General features: G+C 38.9%; 4 protein-coding genes across 4 annotated transcripts; 2 read left to right on the top strand and 2 right to left on the bottom strand.

The window, feature by feature from the left end:
* Nucleotides 1-443: 443 nt before the first annotated feature.
* LOC146470268 (uncharacterized) lies at nt 444-7,464 on the top strand. Its single transcript, XM_085121978.1, has 5 exons — nt 444-836; nt 3,316-4,219; nt 4,818-5,363; nt 5,525-5,648; nt 6,133-7,464. Exons 1-5 carry the CDS (start codon nt 757-759, stop codon nt 6,354-6,356), a joined length of 1,878 nt encoding a protein of 625 aa, XP_084978104.1. The 5' UTR covers nt 444-756; the 3' UTR covers nt 6,357-7,464.
* A 1,298-nt stretch (nt 7,465-8,762) lies between these two features.
* On the top strand, nt 8,763-12,055 carry LOC146470267 (uncharacterized). Its single transcript, XM_085122313.1, has 4 exons — nt 8,763-8,962; nt 9,878-9,996; nt 10,759-11,087; nt 11,499-12,055. The coding sequence occupies exons 1-4, from the start codon at nt 8,831-8,833 to the stop codon at nt 11,741-11,743; spliced, it is 825 nt and encodes a 274-aa protein (XP_084978439.1). The 5' UTR covers nt 8,763-8,830; the 3' UTR covers nt 11,744-12,055.
* Nucleotides 12,056-12,157: 102 nt separating this feature from the next.
* On the bottom strand, nt 12,158-15,416 carry LOC146470266 (uncharacterized). The gene is made up of 2 exons (XM_085122282.1): nt 14,857-15,416; nt 12,158-13,737 (listed from the first exon to the last, which is right to left on the bottom strand). Exon 2 carries the CDS (start codon nt 13,716-13,718, stop codon nt 12,258-12,260), a length of 1,461 nt encoding a protein of 486 aa, XP_084978408.1. The 5' UTR covers nt 13,719-13,737; nt 14,857-15,416; the 3' UTR covers nt 12,158-12,257.
* A 262-nt stretch (nt 15,417-15,678) lies between these two features.
* Nucleotides 15,679-20,886, bottom strand: LOC146470265 (uncharacterized). The gene is made up of 2 exons (XM_085122249.1): nt 19,651-20,886; nt 15,679-18,178 (listed from the first exon to the last, which is right to left on the bottom strand). The coding sequence occupies exons 1-2, from the start codon at nt 20,828-20,830 to the stop codon at nt 17,082-17,084; spliced, it is 2,277 nt and encodes a 758-aa protein (XP_084978375.1). The 5' UTR covers nt 20,831-20,886; the 3' UTR covers nt 15,679-17,081.
* Nucleotides 20,887-22,274: the final 1,388 nt, after the last annotated feature.

Here is a 22,274-nt window from a genome sequence, read left to right as displayed (position 1 = left end):
GATTTGGCCAATCATGGCTCGCGCCTTTCTTCGAACATTTTATAATAGGAATGAAATGATCTTTTTATGAACTTAATTCCATACCCCAAACAATAGCCCAAATGTCGTAAATTTGAAAAGTCAAGTTATTAAAGATAAGGTTGTTATGGAATAGATAAACGGAGCACATAGTTTCGAGGATGTTAGCCAATTGCCAGCTTTTGTTTGACACTCAGCCAGTTATGCTTATATCTTTCCGACCCGCTATAACGGCGGTTTCTTTAGAAACTAACTCTATGCTGTTTGCACAAGTGCCAATAAACAATAGCTTTACATTACAGTCATTCAACTTATAAGCGTACGGCACGTACAGATGTTGTACGTTATTGGCAAGAATCGATTTAGATGGTTTATCGTTCCCTATCTACTCTGACTTATGTAAAGCTCGACAACTCTCATGGTTTCCAAAGGTTCACTTATCTTGCTCCGTTATTTCATAACCACAAGGGGCCATTAATTTGAAAAAAAGTAGGCTTTCGACAAACAAAGGTATCCTTGAGCAAACAATAAAGGTAATAACTTTTCCATAAATTAACGCCAATTTCTCTAGTCCTTTCTGTACCACGCTAGCTATTCCCAGTGGAGCCTAGTAACCGATTTCCGTTTACAACCTCTAGCGTTGACTTTGATGAATCACTCTCGCTCTAATTGCACGCAATTAGCACTTCGAAAAGCGAAAACCTTTTTTCAAAGAAAGATTTGATTGATGTCGTTGTTATGGAGTGGAGAAATAAGTCAAAACAAATGCTTAGCAAGTTGATAATGGAGGAAGAAGGTTCATTGAAGCCGACAGTCAGGTATAGTACATATTTCATTTCCTGTATTCAGTATTATTTTAGCCTCTTTACTCTTGTTTATGATTTATTTTCCCGAAATAATGCTAACTGTTTAGAACATAAAAAGAGAGCCAAGTTTCAATATTATAAAGATGAAGCACGTTACGAAACAGTTTGCTCGGACTTTCATTTCAATCGTCACTCTTTTTATCTAGAGACCGTCAAAATAGGTACAAACCGAAGCGTGTGAGCGTATTAGATGTTTATGTGAAGTAGAAACACCTCCCATTGACAATCTCGCACAAATAATGTAAACAACCTTCTAGAAAAGTGTTTTTATCAGCCCTGTGTGTTTTCCAGTCTTGTCAATAAGGATCTGTTTTAAGCCACAAAACTTAATACGCCGGAAAGTGTTTATTGCCGTAAAGGTGTTGTTAAGACAACAATGTTTTGAATACGCTTTCGCCGTTTTCACTTCTTGCAATTGTGCTCAACATAAAGTATAAAGGGCGAGGAAAACCGATGGAATAAACACTATCGTTTACTCGACAATATCGAATCAACAAGAGATAATAAAACCTCGTGTTTCCGCATTCAAACGGCCGTTGTGGGGTTCATAATTCAAGATTTGTCCAAACACTGAGTTTGTTTACGGCGTTGATAAGTACGTGGGTTTTGCCATGCAGGTGAGAAAGAGGGCGCTTTTCCTCAAATTCATCTCAATATCGTGTTATCAAAAACAACCCTTACTACTTCCAATTACCGCTTATTTTTAAGTAACAACTGAGTAAGTGGAATATGGGCGACTGAATTGTTTACAGCAGATTCGATCAAGGAAACAAAAATTATTCACAGAGTGAGACGAATGCTAATGAACATGTTTCTCCCCAAACTTTTTCTCATTGACATTCAAATCCAACGACAAGAAATTTTTCTTGAAGAAACGTTTTGGTCCACAAAATTGAACAAGGAAAAGGGAAAAGTTATTGTCGCCATACGCCGCCGTGCTAAATTAATTACTCCCCCCGGCGCCGCGGCGTGTGTTATTTTTACTTAACCTTTTACCAGATAATCAGTTACTTCGACTTATGAAAGCAAAGAAGCTTATTTCTTAATAAGACGTTTGGATATTCATTTAGTTAACTTAAGGCATGTACAAATGGCTGCTGTGAGAGCAGGGCAATTGCTTTCAGTGCATCATCCGCCACATAATTTGATCATTGTTATCATAAAGCACGATTTATAACAATAGCCTCCTGAAGTACATGTCGGGCCGTGGTTATCAAGGTTCATTTCCAGTAAGGCAGCCAAATTTTGGAGTCTAGGGTGCGTCTCAATTTGTTTTTATTGTATCTTCATGTTTGTGGGAAATTTTCAGTAATTTTATATGCACATTAACAAAACGACAGGTGCCCTGCACAGTCTAAAATAAAATTGCAAATAAAATTACACACTGATAACAATACGTTTTTGCTGTTATTTTGTCTTTTTTGTTTCGCCAAATGAGCATACAAGTATAGAAATAGAGCATTTAAACAAGACTGAAGTCACAAACGGATTAGAACTTCACCCCAAGGGTTTAAAATTTACTGACTGTTCCTGACTGCGGCCGGATCTTGATTATGAACACCGACGTATATGTCTTTATGCAAATTTATAACTTTATTTTTGCTGAACAAACATTTGAAAACAGTTCAGATGCAATTAAGAATTAGAGGCAAAGTGCGCATTGTCATTTTGACCCAACTCTCGACAGAAATCAGTTTGCACATATCATTTTAGACTGATCGCCTCTCCCTTTTGAGGTAAGAATATACATTTTCACTGCCAGCCGTTAGAATCTCGCTATTCCCGGGCATCTTTCAAAATCTAGAAACACTTTCTAGCTACCTTAAATTTTGTTAAGGTAAGGCCAATACTTTTTTTGTTTTCAAATCCTATCGAAACCCATCCGAGTATTTCTATACGACCATTTCGGTGGTACCAGTCTCTCCTTTTGTTGTAAACCATTGAAATAGTGCATAAAAATAAAAACCTTAAACCTTCGATATCGTCGAAGAGTTGCATCGATCACAAACTTTATCGTTCAAGTTAGTTTCTATAATGAGTCCAGAACGCTGTTAAGATACACGACAATATTTCCATACTCTTCCCTCTGCATACACTAAAACGTATAAAACATAATATATAAACGGTAGTTGAGGTCCTGAAGAACACGCTTCACAGAATAAAGCAATTCCACGCGCGCCGCGTGGAACATACACACCATTTGTTCTTCCAACTCGTCATAGCCGATCATCCATTAAAAAAATGTGACCGTTCGCTTCATAATTGGGTAATGACGACCAGCTAAAAAGAACAGTTTAATCCAAAGCAAATTATCGTGGAATTGTAACACAGAAATAAAGGCGTTTTTAACTCAACCGATCAAAATTCAAACAAAGAGAAAATAAAAGAAGACTTCCCTAATCATGGTGACCGCTAATATTTTGTCTTGCAGTACAATATCTTGTGACTGGATAAGAGTAGGAGCCGAGTCGGATGGATTTGCAGAGGCAGTGCATGAATTCCTTGGAATCAAGCTAAAAATATCGAGTGTTTCCGTTGGCGAAAACCTCAAGTCAGCGAATGTAAAGTTTAGGATTCTCAACAACTTTCAGTATGAGCCATTTCTGGAGGAAAACGAAAGGAGAGTTTCCGACATGGTACAAGTTTATCCAAGAGAGTTTGTTTTCACTCCTTCCGCAGAACTGGAATTAAAGCTGCCAAGTTGTGTTGCTCCAAAATCATGCGGACAGCTAGTTTGTCTTTACTGTAGTAATAGCTGGTTACGACATGGAGCTAAACAGCTCAAATGGAAACCTTTGGACTCACACTGTTTTCACGTGAATGCGAGGAGAACAGAAGCGAGGATCATCTGCAAGAAAAGCGGACTGTACACCATTAAGATTACCCAGCATCCTCAGATAACCAAGAACCTTGGTCCTTACACAGACTGCAAAGTTGAACTGACCGAGTATCCGGGAATTCAAATCAAGTTTCCCAGTGGATGTGTGGCATGTAAGACGCCAGTGACCTTGGAAACAATTTGCACCGATGACTTGTACAACCAGCCAACACCAGTACCAGTCTCTCCGAAGTCACTCGGCTCCTGGTTACCACCTCAGAGCTGTAATCCTGAGGATATGGACATGCGCAATATGGTGGATATAACGTCCAGTCCTGTTGTTCTTATTCGGCCCTCGAGACATCGTTTCACGAGGCCTATTCAACTCACCCTACCCCTGCTAGGTGATAGTTTTGAGGATTTCTTTGCTAGAGAAGACACGAGAATTGCAGTGTTAAAGAGTAAAGTTCTCGACGAGGAGACGGTTTTGTGGAAACATCATTATAGTACCCCAGAGGTGAGATTTTGTTGCCCAGTCTCTAAAAATTAATTACTTCGTGGATCAATCTTTTGAAATGCAGGACTGCAGATCTTACAGAGAACCAAGATGAATTGAGTAATTAAAAAATTCAAGAATATAACAGATTTGTTCCCAAGCCGAGTTATCTCATGCCAAAGACGCTTGGGACGAATGTTCGCGTGGTGACGTAAAAACGCATAATGCTTGTAAAAATGTATGGAAAACAAATAGGAGGGCCCTCGTTTCAGTGGTAATAAGACTCTCTGAAAGGGGACATATTGTTAGTTCAAGCTGACGACTTTTCTTTTTCCAAAACCACTTTACCCACTGAAAGAACGCTTCGTTATACTTGAGACAGACGAATGGATGACATTCAGATAACACTAGTGCGTTCGACTACAGACGTCAAGGGGTATCCCCTTTCCACTTCCAAATTCCAAAACAAACTTACAAAAGACAACATTTCGAGTGAACAGTATTATACATAATAAATAATACTTACACTGCTTGATAAATGTTTAAATTTCCTACCAATTGCTAATTTTTTTTATGTTAAAAAAATACAATTTTTCAATAATATTCAATCTTATTGCAGGTCGTGACCACTGAGAACGGCTCTAAAGTTGCCTCATTCTTGATCACAAGAGGTGGACTATACAAGCTTGTTCGGCGGGTAGCAAACCACAATACACGCCACATTGAACAGATATCAGGCTGCATTTCAAGAGAACTCTGTTACAGCGCAAATAACAGCAACAGTTTTGTTACCGCCTCGCTGCGAGGTTTCATGACTGAGATCGCGGAGCCTGGGAAACAGTTTGTTTTAAGAATCGCCTTGTTTGACAACTCGCAGCCTAAAAATCCTGACACGTGCTTTATTTCTGAGGTCTGCTCCCAACCACTTTCTCTGCCACTTGGCAAAACGCGATTCCTTGTGCGCGGGAACTTTGAGCCTGATAGAGACGCCGCTGACCACACCGAAGAGCGTACCGTTATGTTCACTGGCAAGACCACGTTTGTCGACTTTTGCTTGAAATTGAGGCTAAGTGATCCTACCAAGCTCCCTGATGTGATTGGCAAAGTTTCCATTCACGGAGACGGGGATGTACAGTTCTACATCAACTTGCACAAACCAACACCGGTATGAATAGTAAATCTCAACTTAAATACTCATGCGTCAATTTTAGAGGCTGCAATTTTCAATCTCTGGTTTTGCTTGATCAATGTGTTTAAAAACTGTGATAGTCACAATGGTTAAACAATCCATCCTTATTACTAAACTCATCTGATTTTCTCTTTTAGATAGAGGATTTGGACAATTTGGAAGACAAGTCAAAACTCCGAGAAAAAAAGAGAGGAAAAAAAGTATTGATGAAGCGTCAAACTGTGGCTGACTTCTCATCGCTAAGAAATAACGTTGACCTTGGTAAGTAACGACACTTCTGAAGAAAATGTGGCATTCAGTTACTTTCAATCTCTGTATGGTTCTTTTGTTCAGACAAGCAAATAGCCTGCTTGCCAGTCAATCAATCAATTAATCAACTGATCGATCGAGTAGCCATTCAAGGACTCCCAGTAGGTAAGACAACCCTCAATCGTCCAATCAGTAGATGGACAGACAGATCCACCAGTCAGCCAGTCAGTCTTTTAGCCACACAGCCGTACAGTATATCAGTGTAATACCCACACTAAGTCAACTGTGCATTCACTTGGCCAGTCAGTGATTCAAAACTGACTATCAGTCAGTCAGTCATCCATCAATCGGCCCGTGGGTCCATCTGTCCGTCCGTCTGTCTGTGTCATCTATCCATTCATTCATTTACCCGTCTTACCTATCTATTCCTTCATTACTCCATATCTCACTTTTTTGCTAGCTCTGAAGTTAATTCATTGACTGTCTTCATTTGCAGAAGAAGCCGAAACGTCTTCTTCTCCAGACACAAGCTTGACCTTCCGTCGCTCGCTTCCGTTTATTTCTGAGACGTCGGGGGTATATCCCGAATCACCGGCGATAAGCTCAACTCCGCTACACGCTGCTACTCTCCCGGGAATCCATAAATCCAAGCCTAATAGCGTGCTCAATTTTCTTCAGTCAACTGAATTCGACGAAGACTGGGAAAACATTGGATACTAATTTCAGATGTATTAAAACGAGAAGTTCCGCCATAAAAGGGCAGGCCTCTCCTTCATTCCACACCTTTGTCGGTGTGAAATGCAGATTCAGACGCCGTTCAGCCGTGGCAAGTTGTCCACTCAAGCGTTCTCTGAAAAAAAATATGCCTAAAAATTTCATAATATTACCACAGTAATATCAATATCAAGCTCTAATTGGCTTAGCAAGGTTTATTCTAAAACTAAGCCAATTTTTTCAGTAAGGGCCGTGGAAAAAAGACTCGTTGTTTGACATCATCAGTTGTTTACGCTCTGATGGTTGATTGTTAACTGAAGATGAGAATGCGTCTCTTATACCGGAACTTCCTCTTTGAAGTTTCTTTCTTTTCTTTTTTTGTTTCGTTTGTAAGTTTGCATAATCGTCTGTATTGTTTCAATCAAACTTAGAAGAAAAGCCATTTCTATTTTGAAGGGATTTTTTTTACCTTTTTACACAACAAGTCCGACAGATGGTATCACTTATCGTAGTTTAAAAACTATTGCATCTTCTTCTTCAAGATTTCCAAAGGGGAAAATACTATGCAAATTAAAAGAAATCTCAGAGACAACCAAATGTATGCAAGTCCTTGTGCAGCGATACGTCATAATAGAATCAGCGCATGCGCTATTTGTGTCCATGGACAGTCACGGCCTCTGATCAAGCAGCACAGAGTCATGCATTGCAATACAGTTTTAAATGTATCGCTGACAAATATTAAAAAACGGTTGATAAATATTTTGAACGCTCTAAGAAATTTCAACTGAGGCAGTAAATTGATCAAACTCTAACATCCAACCCTGTATAACTAAAGGACGATTAAATATTCACTAATTTAATCAAATCGGGAAACTTTTTCATCCATTCATATCTCAAAGCCAGCCACTTCGTTTTGTTTTTCACTTTGTTACTTTCTTTATCGATTTGATACTGCTGTAAATTCCCAACAGAGAACGATGCTGATTATGCCAAGGTGCAGTTCGGCATTTTAACAAATAAGCAACAACAACAACAACAACAACAAGACTTTATCACCCCAATTAAAAAGTTATTAATACATACAGTTGAATTTGAAATATTAAGGGCTTACCAGCTCCCTTATGCTGAAATAACTAAGAAGCTAAAAATGTCAGAAGCTGGTTTAAATAAGAAGTAAAGGGAAGATGAACAATCGTTCACAAAGAACTGGTAATTTTTGCTGCTGTTTGATCCTAAAGATAAGGTCATAAGTGTCGTTCCTGGCCGTCATACCTAAATATTTTCCCTTGAAGGAAGCATCTGTTAAAATCGATCACGATCTCCACTCCGATTGGCCAGAGGAAATGGTTCAATGACAGAGCGTCACCATTTTCCCACGAATTTCCAAACCTTCGTTTTACACGCACCCAGTTGTTGGTTTTATAAAAATATACATCTTGACACTTCAGTAAAGGTGCTTTCTTGCATCGATTTTAAATAATAATAATAATAATAATAATAATAATAACAATAATAATAATAATAATAATAATAATAATGATAATAGTTTTCCCGAAGAGTGAAAAAATATTGGTATGAGCTTGGAAGACATTCTATCAATATTTTTATTTTTTAAAAAAACAATTTTTCAACTGTTTTGGTTAAAATATTGATATCCAGGGGACGACAATAGTGTTGAAGCACTTCAAGTTGTAACAACTTGTAGATTCCAAAATAAATGTGTTTGTCTTTGTGTCAAATATTCGTATTTTAAACGGTTCGTCCCTGGTCCTTCACTCCAGCTGCGGGACCAATTCAATAACACTTTTACTCTTGTAGTTTAAAGTTGCGGCCTTGTTTTAAAGGCGCATGTCAATGAAATGGGTTCAACAACCATCAAGTATAAATATTTGTTGAACTCGTTTTGACATGCGTATTTAAAAACAAAGGCGAAAGATAAAAAAACTAAAAGTGCCAATTGAAAGCCTTATTGTCGGAATTGATTGTCGGGCGTAACGTTGCTACATCGCGCTGCGCTCCACTACGCTTAATAAAGTAGTAGTGATTCTTCATCATTATCAGTTATTGTTCATTCGCGATTCCTCTTCTTCGTTCGGAATTCTTTTCACCCAATAATTTGAGAGATTTAGACTAATGTTTACGCGAAACAAAACGACAGAAATGACTACGTGAACATGTGTATCCATCTATGTGCTTATTTTTTTTCAAGAAATATAAACGCGAATCTCGAGTTTGCCGTTTGTCGAAAACGCGATTCTAAATTTCTAATTTTAGGGCACACAGATTCTGTACAATTTTGCATCCCGTGTTTGTTTTGGGTTTGCCGTTGTCGAGAGGTTCCTGCTTCGTCGGCATGAGAACCGAAAATCGCGCGCTATCAGCGCGCGCAAAAGTAACTATTGTGACGACAGCAGTGCTCGCGTAGTTTGTTTCCAACGGTTGAAAAAAAAACCAAAAAAAAAAAAAAAACAGAGAGAAACATGTCTTGTTGCTCAGCAAAGAATATAGAAGATAAACTTGAACCTTACGAACTACGTGCATTATATATTAGACAGATCCAAAGACTTTCTCAAAAAGGAATATTTGGACAAGCTATTAATGTGTTTAGAGAGGTGGGTTGAAGCTTACGCCAGTTTAATCTTTGCTAACTCCTTGATTTTCGTACATGTCCTTGTCAATCTTTCAACACCAGAATTAGTTTTTGTTGGAGATTTTAATCTACCTGAGGTCCATTGGTTTAACGTCAGAGCTGCATTACACACTACTAATAGATATAGTCCAAGATAATTTTCATGCACAAGTGGTGAACGAAACCGATTAAAGACCTGATTATTTTACCTTTCTCCGTCAGGTCTGGATCCTCACCTAATTCCTCACCCCGTGGTTTAAGTCTCAGAAGCTAACTTTTGCGTACCACAAAGTCGATAGGGAACATTTTTTCTATCTTAAAAGATCACTGTTTACACGCTTCACGGTATTGCACGTTCTTCTTCAGCTCGATTCAGCTCCTTTCTCTCGAGATTTCAGAGCTTTACAATAATTAGTTTGATTTACTTTAGTTTTCTTCTTTTTGACTCTTACTTGAAAAACAGAATGAAGCGGGAATACATCAATTGTACCGTTTCATATTGTTTTATTTTTGAAAGCTACTACTCATCGACTACCTAGGTAGTGTGCTTTGTTTATAACGGAGCTTTTGAAAGCTCCAGTTAACAGTTTATTGTCAAGAGTTCAGCTTTTGGAGTGGGATAATTCCTTTCGGTTGCTGTCGAGGAACCACAGAGTTAATAAACACGAATTTGACTGTAACGGAGAACAAAACTATACGGAACACAAGTCAAGTACAATTAAATTAATTGTATCAGAGAGAAATAAAGAAACGAAGGGAAACGTATTTATTGCTAAATCCGACGGCTTTCTGTTTTCACTGGTGATTTATCACCTTTCCAGATGAACATATAGACACAAATTTTACGACCTAATTGTTCAGGTTTGTTATTATTAACTTGGATTTTTGATGTACACAGCTCTCAAAAAACCTTGGGGTCACTGCAACAACGAGGAGATTGAGTAATTTGGGAATTGCAGATCTTGTTGCTGCCAAAGAATTCCTTATTGATAGGGATGCATATAGATATGTTTCCAGGTAGGTTTAGTAAAAATAGCCGAATATAAGCATTTTATTACACGACTAAGGCGGTCGGAGGGCCAGTAGCTAGAACCAACCAATCAGATCGCTCTATTGCCGGTGCAATATTTTCTAAGTATTGGACAGGGTATTGTCCCAAATGATGCCCCGTTTGTGTTCCGCTTTCAACTTGAAATCAAGATGGCGGACCATGACTAGTTCAGCACTGGGCAAAAATCAGCTGGGCAACTTTTTATCAGACGCTGTTTCTTCTGCTGGCCTTCAATCAGGCAAAAGAAAGCTATCAAATCATTCAGTGAGGAAAACCAGCATCAGTAGATTTCGACTTATCTTGAGATGCTTTTTGCAACTGGGAACGACGTTTCCTTTGTTCAACCCTTCAATGATTCTATAACAACAGATCATTTTTCCTGTCTGCATACAACACTCGTTGAAAAGATTTGTCAGAAGTCTAAGAAACGCTGCCACGCCGGCACAATGCGCATGGCCTTTAAATTTAACCGTCTGTCTACTCCAAAAGTTGTAGCCCTAATGTTGCATACAGTGGTGATATGAATAGGTGCATGATGAAAGTTTGTTGCATGCAATTTTGTACTGTGTCCGTGCCTTCATAGCAAAAGAATCTCCACGCTGTTGACAAAATTATATTCGATGAACATGACTTTTAAAAAAATGTTCTCATAAAAACTAATTGCCCGAGGAGTGTTTACCTGGTTATAATAATTAGATTACATTTCTTGCTTTTCTTTTTATTTCTAGACTTCAGGAAGCGTTGATCTATAAAAATGAACGTCAAATAAGTCACATGTGCAAATTACTTATCAAGCATTTCGACTTTGACCTCAATAATGAGGTCTTAAGCGATTTGGAAAAAGCCAATAAAGTGACGTTAGCAAAATCCGACTTGTCAGTCATCTGCATATATGGGTTGGACTTGACACAGAAAAAAAACGTGAAGAAACTAATAGCACTATTGTCAAGGTGCCCCAAAGTCAAGAAGATAGAGTTGGTGTTTTGTTCCTTAACCAACGAAATTGCGTTCAAGTTGTTTGACGCAACAATGAAACTGGAAACACTTTACTACATGGGTAAGTGACTTTACATGCTTATCACACACATAGAACACTTGTTTACTGCTATAAGCGGAGGATCTGTGCCAGTGAGAGATTTTATTCATTTATAAACCAGCAATGCACTCCGGTTAGTTCAGCCGTGATCCCACATACACAATTACAAAAGCCTTGCAAAACAGATGGCGAATATAAATGCTTCTTTTAAGCAACAAGTTTTGCGAATACTGTCTAACTTCAAAAAAGTTCATGAATTGAAAGATGAGGAATCAACAGTTTTATTTACAGTATTCCAGCATTCGATGATTTACACACCGTTTGCTTTTATAGTTATGGATAATTACTTCAAACCAACCATCCAAAGCGCGCGTAGCATTGTTTGTTTATTTCGTTTATTTGACTATATTGAAGTCCATTTCTCCATTTTAGGTTTACGTGGCAACAAACTGGACATGAAAGCCGTGCACAAGTTTCATAGCTTATTAGAACAACCGCAAAATTTCCCTACTTTAGTATGGTTAGACTTCAGAAACAACATTGGAATTAATACCATTCCCGGAGAGCTTGTCCAGCTTTTTATGCAACGAAGAACGAACCATCGAGGTTCAAAAGAGACAGCTGATGAGAAATCGGCAATAAGTATCCAAGACGCAATCAACGGAAAAGTAGTATAAATTCTAAATTATAGCTTTTGTTTAAAGAAAAAACATCCCTTTTGATTTATTTGCGAAGATAAAACTGATAATGCTTCCATGTTGGTTGAGGTAAAGTTGAAGCATACTTCCGCCACGAAACGTTCTGCGAGGCCGACATCGGCTAACTGCATAGAGCATGGTGGTTCTTGAATGAAGACGAACCATAAATCAGTGTACAGGCATTTTAAAGCATGGAAATAATTGCTTTAGTTTATTCGCCTTTTTATTTGAAATAAAAGTCTTACTCAGTTTTGCTGTTGGATACCAGGAATAAATGGCACTGTTCACAGATAGGTTTTGGCAGAAAAAAATCTTAATTGGTTACAACCTGTCGACAAATGAAAGTCTATACTTGAAATTCTTGTCTGTATATGCTATTGTCACGCTCTGACTTTTCATAACTTCAATCGACTCGTAGCCAAAGTATTTGTTTAGTTGCATCCCTCCTAACCAACAAACTTAACAACCAAAGATTGTCCGAAGTCCCTTGAATTTACGACATTTTAACAAATTCACTGTAGTCAATTTCCCCATCACCATCTGCGTCAAGCATTTCAACGAGCTTGTCAAGATAGAAGTCACTCATGACCTTCAGTCGCTTCATTCCGTCGATGAACTCTACTCGAGATAAGCTATCGCGGAACTGGCAGTCAGGATCTAACCGTTTGAACAAATCTGAAGCGTGAATCTTGTTTTTGTTTAAGTACACCTTAAGAAAGTCAAAAGGATCAGCCTCTTTCTTTTTAGTTACGAAACTGTCCTTCTTTTTGCAACCGTATTGCACAGTAAGGGTTTTCCCTCGCTTTTCCAAAACCTTTCCAAGTAGAACTTCGCAGTCCCGGTCGAGCTTTATGTCCAGAATTCCCAGGACTTTTAATGCCGGAGCGCCGTTTTTGCACAGAGTCTCCAAGATCTTGTTCACGCCTTGACAGGCATTGAAAATCAAATTGTGGTTGAGATTGAGTAATTCTAATTTTTCACCCCCTTCGAGCCCCCTTGCTAAGTTTTTAAGTCCCTCGTCTGAGAGTCGGTTGTTACTGATATTGAGCTCCTTAATGGTTGAATTTCGCTTCAAGGACTCTCCAAGTTCAGCAGTACCAAAGTCATCAAATCCGTTCCAAGAAAGATTCAACTTCTCTAAGGAGTCGTTGTATCGAAGGCTTTTAGAAATGGCTTCAGCTCCACCTCTTCGTATGTGGTTCCAACTAAAATCCAACTCAAGAAGTGAATTGTTGTAAGTAAGAGCAGTTCCGAAATAAACTCCAGAGGCTTCGGAAAACTTGTTGTAGCTCAGATTTACACTAAGCAAAGAACTATTGTTCTCAATACCTTCTGCTAAGAGTTCAGCATCATTATCACAAAGTCCATTCCCTGACAGATCTAGCTTCCTAATAACTGTGTTGCTAGGTAGAGCTTCTGCAATAGCAATGATGCCTTCCCTTCTGATGTTGTTATTTGCCAGATTAAGCTCGGTGAGAGCCCTATTCCTTGACAACAGCTTTCCAATGCAAATCCCACCCTTGATATTTAACTCGTTGCAGGCGACGTGCAACTTGGAGGTGGTCTTGTTTCTTAGAAGTACAGAGGCAATCGCTTTGGTACCCATTTCCTTCAGAAATCGATGATTGATCTTGATCTCTTCTTGGCCGATTTCGTTTCCGAATCGGGACACTGGAATGACACCCAATGCGTCACAAGCCTTGATGTATTCTTCCTTATCTGAATTGATAAGCTCGCCTTCATCAGAAAAATCATCGTCTTCGAGGTCTGTGTCCCAGTGTGAGCTGGTGAAGGATAGTACCTCGTCTTCCTCATCAAGTCTTTGCTCAGGCCTCAAGAGAGCAAGAGTTGAATCCACTCGCTTTATAGTACTTGCGGCACTGGAGCAAGAGGAGCGCAAACTCGGTGCTTGATTATTGGAATTGTTACCACTTGTGGAATTTCGTCGTGGCATGTTCTCTCACTCTGTTAATCTACAGATTGAATGCGAATATTTGATATAATGATCCTAGAACATATTAAGTTGCACTGAAATGTGAACGGCAGGTATGATGCACACGGAAGAATGGGTGAGTGAGTTAACGAGTGCCGAACTGCATATCTCAGTCATGATCAGAAGTCATAAAAGATATTTAACCAGACACATCCGTATGGTTCTGTGCTATTGGGACTATACAGCTAATGGCCATCGCAATAAAATTGCAAAAGCGAGCTAATTTATTAAGCGGTTAATATTGGCGAACATCAATTTCAGTGTTATAGCTTGGCCAACACAAAAATTGAAAGGAAATAAATATGATATTCGAGAAAAATACATAAGACAGCTGCAGCTGCCATAACTCGTTTGTAACATGAAAAGAGTTCGTACACTGCACTGTGTGTAATTGTTGTGAGTTCGATCTTTGTTCTTCTAATTAAGTGTTTCTGTAAGCCCGACGCGCTTTGATCATTTTATTTTTATTAGGTTTCATGTATTCTCTGACTAGTGTACTGGTAAAATAACGAGCTTCTCATGTGTTTATATCCTCTTCGTATCTAATTCATTACACTGACTTTCAGAGAAGCCACAATTTAGACAATTCCAACGTCGCTTCTTATTAAGTATATGGAAAATAATTGAATTTATATAAGAAAGCCTGATAATCAGCCAATGTACAGCATCTTCAACAGGCGAAGCCTCTTTTGCCCGTTCTTAGATTTTTAGTTCTGCTGATTTAGAGTAAAGTTCGATACAGATACTAGCGTTCGATTGGCACTGGTAGAAAAATGTCTTGCTCAGATATCATCGACTATCTTGCCGTTTGTTTATTGGACGCTCCTTCTAAAATATCTATGTAAACAAACCATTTCATCCAGGTGTGCAAGATAGCATTTGCGTGTAAACGGTTTAAATGGTTACCTGAACAAGGCCATTTTTAATACGAAACGAACTGATTTAGATGCTATCTTTTGACATTTAGTTTGGCGTTTTGAATGACCCGTCTCAGATATTGGATTATTCGTAGACGCAGAAATGAACAAAGATTAAACAAATACCGTACGCCAAATCACTGTCCCAATGCAGGACAAAGTAATTAAAGAGTATAACTTACCTCTTCATAAGCTTTTTACGTCTTAATCGAGGAAAATCACGAAGATTCAAAATCTTTTAAAGGTTTTGGCAACGAGTTGAAAGTTTACAATGACACTGACCAGGATTGCATGCAGTTGCTAGGATGTTTGAAAGGAATTAATTAAATTGATAACTCTTGACTAATTCAGTTGATAGAAAGGGGATTAGTGCCTTTTGTAACGAGTTCTCTTGAGAGAAAACAAGATCATTAGAGCTGCAGACCCAATAATATAATTCAAAATAGTTCAAATCAAGAAAGAAAAGTCAGAAAAGTTCTCTGCGTAGTTATTCAACGGAGAGACTGACATGGAATAAGCGCTGCTCAGATTACGTTTTCTGCAGTGTCAGAATGACGTATTTATACAAAACGGAATGCACATAAAAATTGCTTTAACATTTTAGTCACTATTTGTCTCAACCAACTGAAGAGAACTTGGAGGACAAACGAACGTTTCCAAACTATCTATTTTGAGCCTCGTCTACCGCCTAACATTCTGTCAACCCCCGGCAATTTATGCTCAAAAAGTCACCACAAGTGCATTTTTGAGCTGGCATTGTGATGTCAAATTGCAACCGGCAAACTAGGCGAAGTGATGTTCATAGCTGTTATTTTCTTCTTTATGTGAGCATACGCAGACTGTACGAAACTTGATTTACTTGTTTATGTTTGCGTTTCACTCCTTTTTCTATTTCTTTAATTCGATTTGGTGGGTTTTGTGGACCTATTGATATTTTCTATTTCTGTTTAACAGCTTTGTAATTAAATGTCAGTAATTAGCCATACACTGGAACCCCGTCCAAGTCCCTTATAAAATTTAATTTATTTGTTCGTTTGTCTATTTATTTACACAAGCCAATGAACGTTTGAAGTGAAATCGTTTGTTAAAACTGTTCATGTATAAGTACTAATTGTGATCGTACTTACACGATCAGAAAAAGCCCAAGGAACCATTAAAAAAACCCTTTATTTGATGACTTTCATGTTAACCGGTGACTCACGGTTAAAACCTATTTCCCCCACATTCTTTTTGATCAAGGTATGTACAGTTAATAATACGTTTATTAATATTAATATCAATCTCTAATCTAGAGATTAGATTCAACATTCTCCCATACAGACCGACCTAGCTCGGTTAATAAGATTTTTTATATTATTCTCTAATCTTTATTCACTGTGCTAATTTCTAGTCATTCTTTCAGGCCTTTCAGTGCCGTCAGTTATGACAATGGACAGTATTGAGTGTCTGATAGTTGGCTGATGAATCTAGTCATTCTCATTTCCCGGAAATTAACTCATCCATTCAATCAATCAATTAATCAATCAATCAATCGTCTATTTTCTAGCATGCCTACGAGGCTTGCTAAAGATTACTTTATGTCAGTACGTTGTCGGTCGTTCACTGAAATTTTCTCAGCTACCAGTAATATCGCTTGCCAGTTGGCAGTTATCAAAATTCAGTGAGACAGCGTAAACACGGCAGATTTGTAAAGAGCTGGAGAGGCAACTGCTTAATTAAAAGCGAGGTACAGCTTTAAAAATTCCTATGTACGTATATAACCTTTCGACTCGTGATATAAACTAGGTGTTTCATAACGGTATAACTAAACTCGATCTCACCAATTATAGCATACGAATTTGTTTCAAGATTCAATGAGCAGTTTATAGCAACTACTATTTTCAGTGAAAATGGTTAATGCACCTTGCCCATGGACTAGTCTAATGTGATTGACGAGTAGCCCTTCAATTCTCACAGGGAGAGTCGAGTGAATGATACCGCTAACGAGCACAAATATGAGACGACTCTTAGGCTAACAGCTGTTTTAAATGAATGAATATGACTTTTTTTCACGTTTCAGTTGTTTTGATACATTGCGTTTGCTGCACCCCATGTCTCCTTTTTTGTTGATTGTACGAGGTTTAAATTCCCCACTTGTCCTGTTCATTTTTTGCAACAGCGTAGGATTATAGACGATTACTGTGAGCCTTATTTAACTGTTTTATACCTCTTACTCTCGCTGTTAGTCGCACGGAATCGAAAAGTGTTGATGTTACAGGCATGATGTTATTTTCATGACAAAACAATTCAGTATCTGTTTGATTCTTATGAATTGCCAGATTTTTACTTGGACAGCGCTCATTTCACTAGTTCTTTGTCCGTCTTTTTAGTTTTTACATGCCGAGATAAAAGAAATTCTATTCTTAATTTAGTTCAACAAATGGTCTTGGTCTTTTAACTTCCTTCTGTGATTTTTTTGAACTGGTTTGTTAATATTGTGTCTTTTATCTTCTGCATTGGCTTGCGCCATCCTTGCCCCCTCTGCAGTTTTAGCCTCAACTGTGATCGGTCCAAATCCCACGGGCGAGTTTATAAGAGTCTGTCCTTCAGAGTCGGGTACGCGTTCAGTGGTGTAAGATCCCGGCGTTGTGATTTCCTCCTTTCCTAGAATTTCAGGTTGTATTCCATCTAAGCCCTCCTCTTCTCGGAAGTTGTGTAATCGTCGACGGTATTGAGGTCCTCTAAGGAGTCGCCTTGGATAGCCCGAGTATCCAACTCTCAGTGGATGACGAAATAGTGATCTGTCTTGGAAGACATCAGTATTACGAGGATGAGAAAACCCGTTGGAGAGTAATGGAGACATTAAACTTGGAGAATCGAGAGATGAAGACATCAAAGGTGATGCCATTGGCGATATCATACTGGGTGAGAACCTCGATTGTGGTCTAGCAATCAAGCCAGAACTAAGGCCTTCCGTAGGTGACACCAGCGAAGATGTCAGGTAACGGAGTGGCGAGCTCGAGGATTGTAATGGAAGAAGATTTCTTAGTTGCTGAGAGCCTGACATGCCTAGCTGCTGCATGCCGACTGGTTGGACCCCAGCTACAGACTGCATTCCCACCGTCTGCAGCCCTAACGACTGTGGTGCTTGTTGCTGCTCTTGTAACAGCTGCTGCAGCTGCAACTGACGTAGCTGCGGCTGCAAGGATTCCTGTGAGAACGTAGATTGCAATGGCTGCACTTGCTGCAGCGTTTCCAGAGCTGGAGTCAGTACAAATTGACGCTTGTAGTCTTGAGACATGCCGTCTTGTAATAAATCATCCACGCTGTTTGGTTCTTCAGACAAAATTGGCTCAACCAAGGTTTGGCGCTTGACGTCAACCTTTCCTTTGTCCTTTTGCGGTTTTTTCGCTTTCTTTGCCGACACTGTAGGAACCTTGGATCTACTAACTAATGGTGATCGCTGCAAAACAGGTGAGAATACCAGATATGGAGACATAGCTTGCTGGTTGACTAGTGAAGCTCCTGCAGAAAACAAACACAAGTTGAAAAATGATGGCTTTACCAACACATCACAAAAAACCATATCATCAAAGCAAATTATTTCTAGTATTAAGCTGCGAAACGAAGGTCTATACTGAACAAAGTTCTCACAGTAGACTACTATGCAATGGAACTTTTACAGCACGAATGAGTCACAAACTATAGCAAAGGAACCCAATATTTAGGTATGAAGTCTACTCATCAAAGAAAAGTTTTGAACTGCCAACATTGCCGGTGCAACTGATTTACTCTTAATACCAGACTACTGCAGACAGTCTCCACACGACAAAATCGATTGCTTCTCCTCCCATTATTATTTATTGGCAGACAAACTGCCAAATTCCTTTTGAATTGACAAATAAATAAATCTCTTTGTATATAATCAGGTTCATGTTTTATATGGGTGATAATGAATTTTAGGTTACTATCGTTGCGTTAGATGATGGCAAACAAACAAAAAAAGGGCAAATCAAAGTTCCATCTGATAAGACAGACATTTTCTTTCAACGCCCCTCCCCTCCCCCCCAAAAAAACATTAGATGATACAGTTGGTATCTGACGATGTACCCCCTCTGATTACCCGAATATTCCTCCCCCGATTGTAGCGATGAAAGGAAAAACATGTTGAAAAAGCTAGATTCAGTCAGTTCTCAAGAAACCCATAAAGTTGTACTTGCTTACACCTCGCGCAATAACGCCAGCCTGCCATTAAATCACGTGATAATTCCACGAACTGAACGATTGTCTCTGCTACCCTTAAAAAATTGTTCCTTAGTGCAATTTTTCATATTCTGGATCTAATATAAGATACTCAACAGGAAGCTTTATTTGAACACGTTAAACCTAACTAGATCTACGAAAATTTTTTATATACTCGGTTAGTGTCCTTTGACCGGCAGTTTTTTTTTCAGTTTTTTCTCGTTGCGGACCTCAGAGGAAATATCTTTGGACAAACTATCTATGCTGTAAGACTCATTGTCATAGCTTTTATACTTGCGAAGATATAGAGGGAAACCCGCCCCCACCCCTCCCTCCCCCAACTACCCGAAAAGACAAAAAAAGCACGGTCTAGATAGAGTTAAACACGATTGGCGTTTTAAAGCATAACAATGCTGGGGGGGGGGGGGGGGTGGTTGGTAAACTAATTACGTAAAGGAAAACTCTACTAAACTTTAATTTTAGGAGTGAACTATTAAAATCAAGTTGTTTGATTGACTGTTCTTGTGTCTCTTTCGCTTGGAACTGTATAAAATTGCCACTATAATACCGATACTATATTCCGAAAGCACTGCACCTAGGGCTGTAGCTGAAGAGCCTCTTCACAAGCCACTCTTAGCCTCGGGAGTTATCCTCCAATACACCAGATGCCATTTGGACAGTGTAACAGTACAACAAGCAAACAAACAAAATAAACAAACAAACAACGTAAAAATTTGAGTTTTGTGTAAACATACCAAGGAGTCCGTTGGACTGACCAAGAGAGCTCTGTGACCCATAAAGCTGGGACAATGGGGAAGGGATGTAAGCTTTTCCGTAACCCATCATTGCATCGCTATACTGAGAAGTTCCTAGGGTTGCGGGTACATAACTTAAACCACTCCTTCCCGCATTGAAACTTGTCGCACCACCAAGACCTAAGCCACTACCATAACCCAAACCCTGTAGAGAATTCAGGCTTCTTTGTCTTAAGAAGGCGTTGTACATAGAAGTAAGGGTATTCAGCTCACTGTAAAGCTTTGAATAACCTCGCCAAACTTCAGGATTGTCTTGGTCGTTTGCCACTGTAGGAACAAGGCCTCTTGTAAGACCAGTCTCTTGGAGACCTTGCTGAGGGAGTAGCTGCGCTGGTGATGCAAATAATCGCGCTTGAGGACTTTGTCGAAAGCCATAAGCTCTTGAAACCGAACTTAATGGAGCATACTGAGGTAACGCCCCATATCCATAGCCGCCATAAGCGCTTAGCCCTCCCAAAGCACCAACCGATGTTGGTAGTACAAGTTGTGGAGCAGCGGATATAAATTGACGTTTTCGGGACTTAATCCCCATTTTGTGCTTATTTCCTCGCGGGATGTCCGATTTGTGTGTCCTGATATTAATTTCAACGTTTTGTGGTCTTGGAAACTTTTCTCGTTTGATTCCATTGTAGAACCAGTTGTGACAATAGGGAAAATGAAAGCAACCGTGATAAAACATGGCTGGTTCGTGATGGATGACCGGTGGTGGCGCATAGTGCTGAGCCAAATGAATTGATGGATGGAATATGGGAACGGCTGGTGTACCAGGCTTTGCTACAACTTGAAGAGACGCTGGTTTAGCGTTAACTTTCACCCCAGCAGGATTGGCGTTTACTTCAATCTCAGCGGCCTTGTCATCAACTTGAAAATGTGACGGTTCACCAGTCTGAGTCACTGTGCCACCATCTTGGGGTAATGCTCTTGGATTAACACTTCCAAAACAATGGCACAAACAAACAAGACATATTATCACCCGAACTCCATCGCCCAAATTAAACCATGTCATGCTTGTGCTTGTGGAAAAAAATTCAGGTCCACTTTTTCGATTTAAAGACGAAAAATTTCCATATCTACTGCGATAGAAGCAAAGTAAAATCGCTACCGTTTTTGTTATTTTCATTGGATAATTTCTGGTGATATCATGTTTATGGTAAATAATAAATAACTTTGCCAGCAAGTGGCCTAATTCTTTGCGATTGATTTCTATCATCATTTTTAAAAATGCCATATTACTAAGGTTAGGGGCGGTTATGAGCCCTCTCAAAGGGTTGACCGAAAAGTACGGGCCCATGAAAAAGGTATGTATGGAGAAGTTAAGACAAGCCGACATTCATAGGAAAACAGTAAACCTTACGTTCAGTTATAGGAAACACTATCGAGAATCGAAATAGAAAATTATCACACCCAGTGTTAAATCATAAAAGTACCATCGGCTTTTGAGTGTTTACTCCGTTTTCTGTGAACCTTGCTTAAATGGGAAATTATGGAGTTGAAGTAGTTTTTATTACATTAGTTTGAAGCTGCAGGCAATGTTAATAAATCACTATTGAAAATGTTTCCTTTTCACTTGGCTTTGTGAGAGGCAACCAACCGGCTGGCACCTCGTTTTTTTCATGCTATCAACCATGCTGGTTAATCTATCACATTATCTACAATTTGAACTAAAAGAAAGAGGTTACATTTCTACTTGGCCAGTATTGCAATACTTACAGTTTGTTTTTGTTTAAGGAAGTCTGGCTATTGAATGGTTCTACTTAAGGAGTCATACATGCATTAAAAAGTTCTAACATGGGCGGTACATAACAGTAAATAGCACAAACAGAAAGTTCTGTTCGACACCTCAGGTTATACTTATAAAGAGCGCCACTTGAGAATTTCATTCACTAAAGTCAGTCTACTACTACTACTACTACTACTTCTACTACTACTACTACTACTACTACTACTACTACTACTACTACTACTACTACTACTACTACCGCTACCGCTACCGCGACTGCTACTGCTACTGCTACTACTACTACTACTACGAGTAATAATACTAACAAAGAAATAATAATAATAATAATAATAATAAACAAAAAGAAAACAAATAGATAAATAAAAAAAACCCCGATCATTTTAATCCTTACACTTTCCAATTCCATCCGCTTCCTCAGAGGTTAGATTTTAATTACTGTGTACAGCTTAACCAACAAAAAAGGTGGCTCATTAGCTTTCATTTAAATATTAACCAGTTTCCATTGTTTTTCACTGACCCTCCCGTTACACGACCGGCGTTTGTCATCCGGGCTGGAAGTGTGGATGTACACTACTTCTAGGAATGATTTTTAAAACAAGTTAGATTGATAGGGCAACTAACTGCGAAGTGAACAGAAAACGTTTCGAAAACCTGTCTCACTCAACTGAAGACGGTAAAACTGATTAATTTTGGACGGTTGTATTCACGGATTGTTCGGTTTCTTTACTATTCTTATGGCAGGAAAAGGGACCTTATGCCCCATTCACACCCAGGCTTAAACACGTTTAAAAGCTGTTTAGTTTAACACAGTTTAAAATTGTTT

Source organism: Pavona decussata, unplaced genomic scaffold (genome assembly GCF_977016875.1).
Source record: "Pavona decussata unplaced genomic scaffold, jaPavDecu1.1 SCAFFOLD_114, whole genome shotgun sequence".
Classification (NCBI taxonomy): domain Eukaryota; kingdom Metazoa; phylum Cnidaria; class Anthozoa; order Scleractinia; family Agariciidae; genus Pavona; species Pavona decussata.
This window is presented reverse-complemented; position numbering and strand designations above follow the sequence as displayed.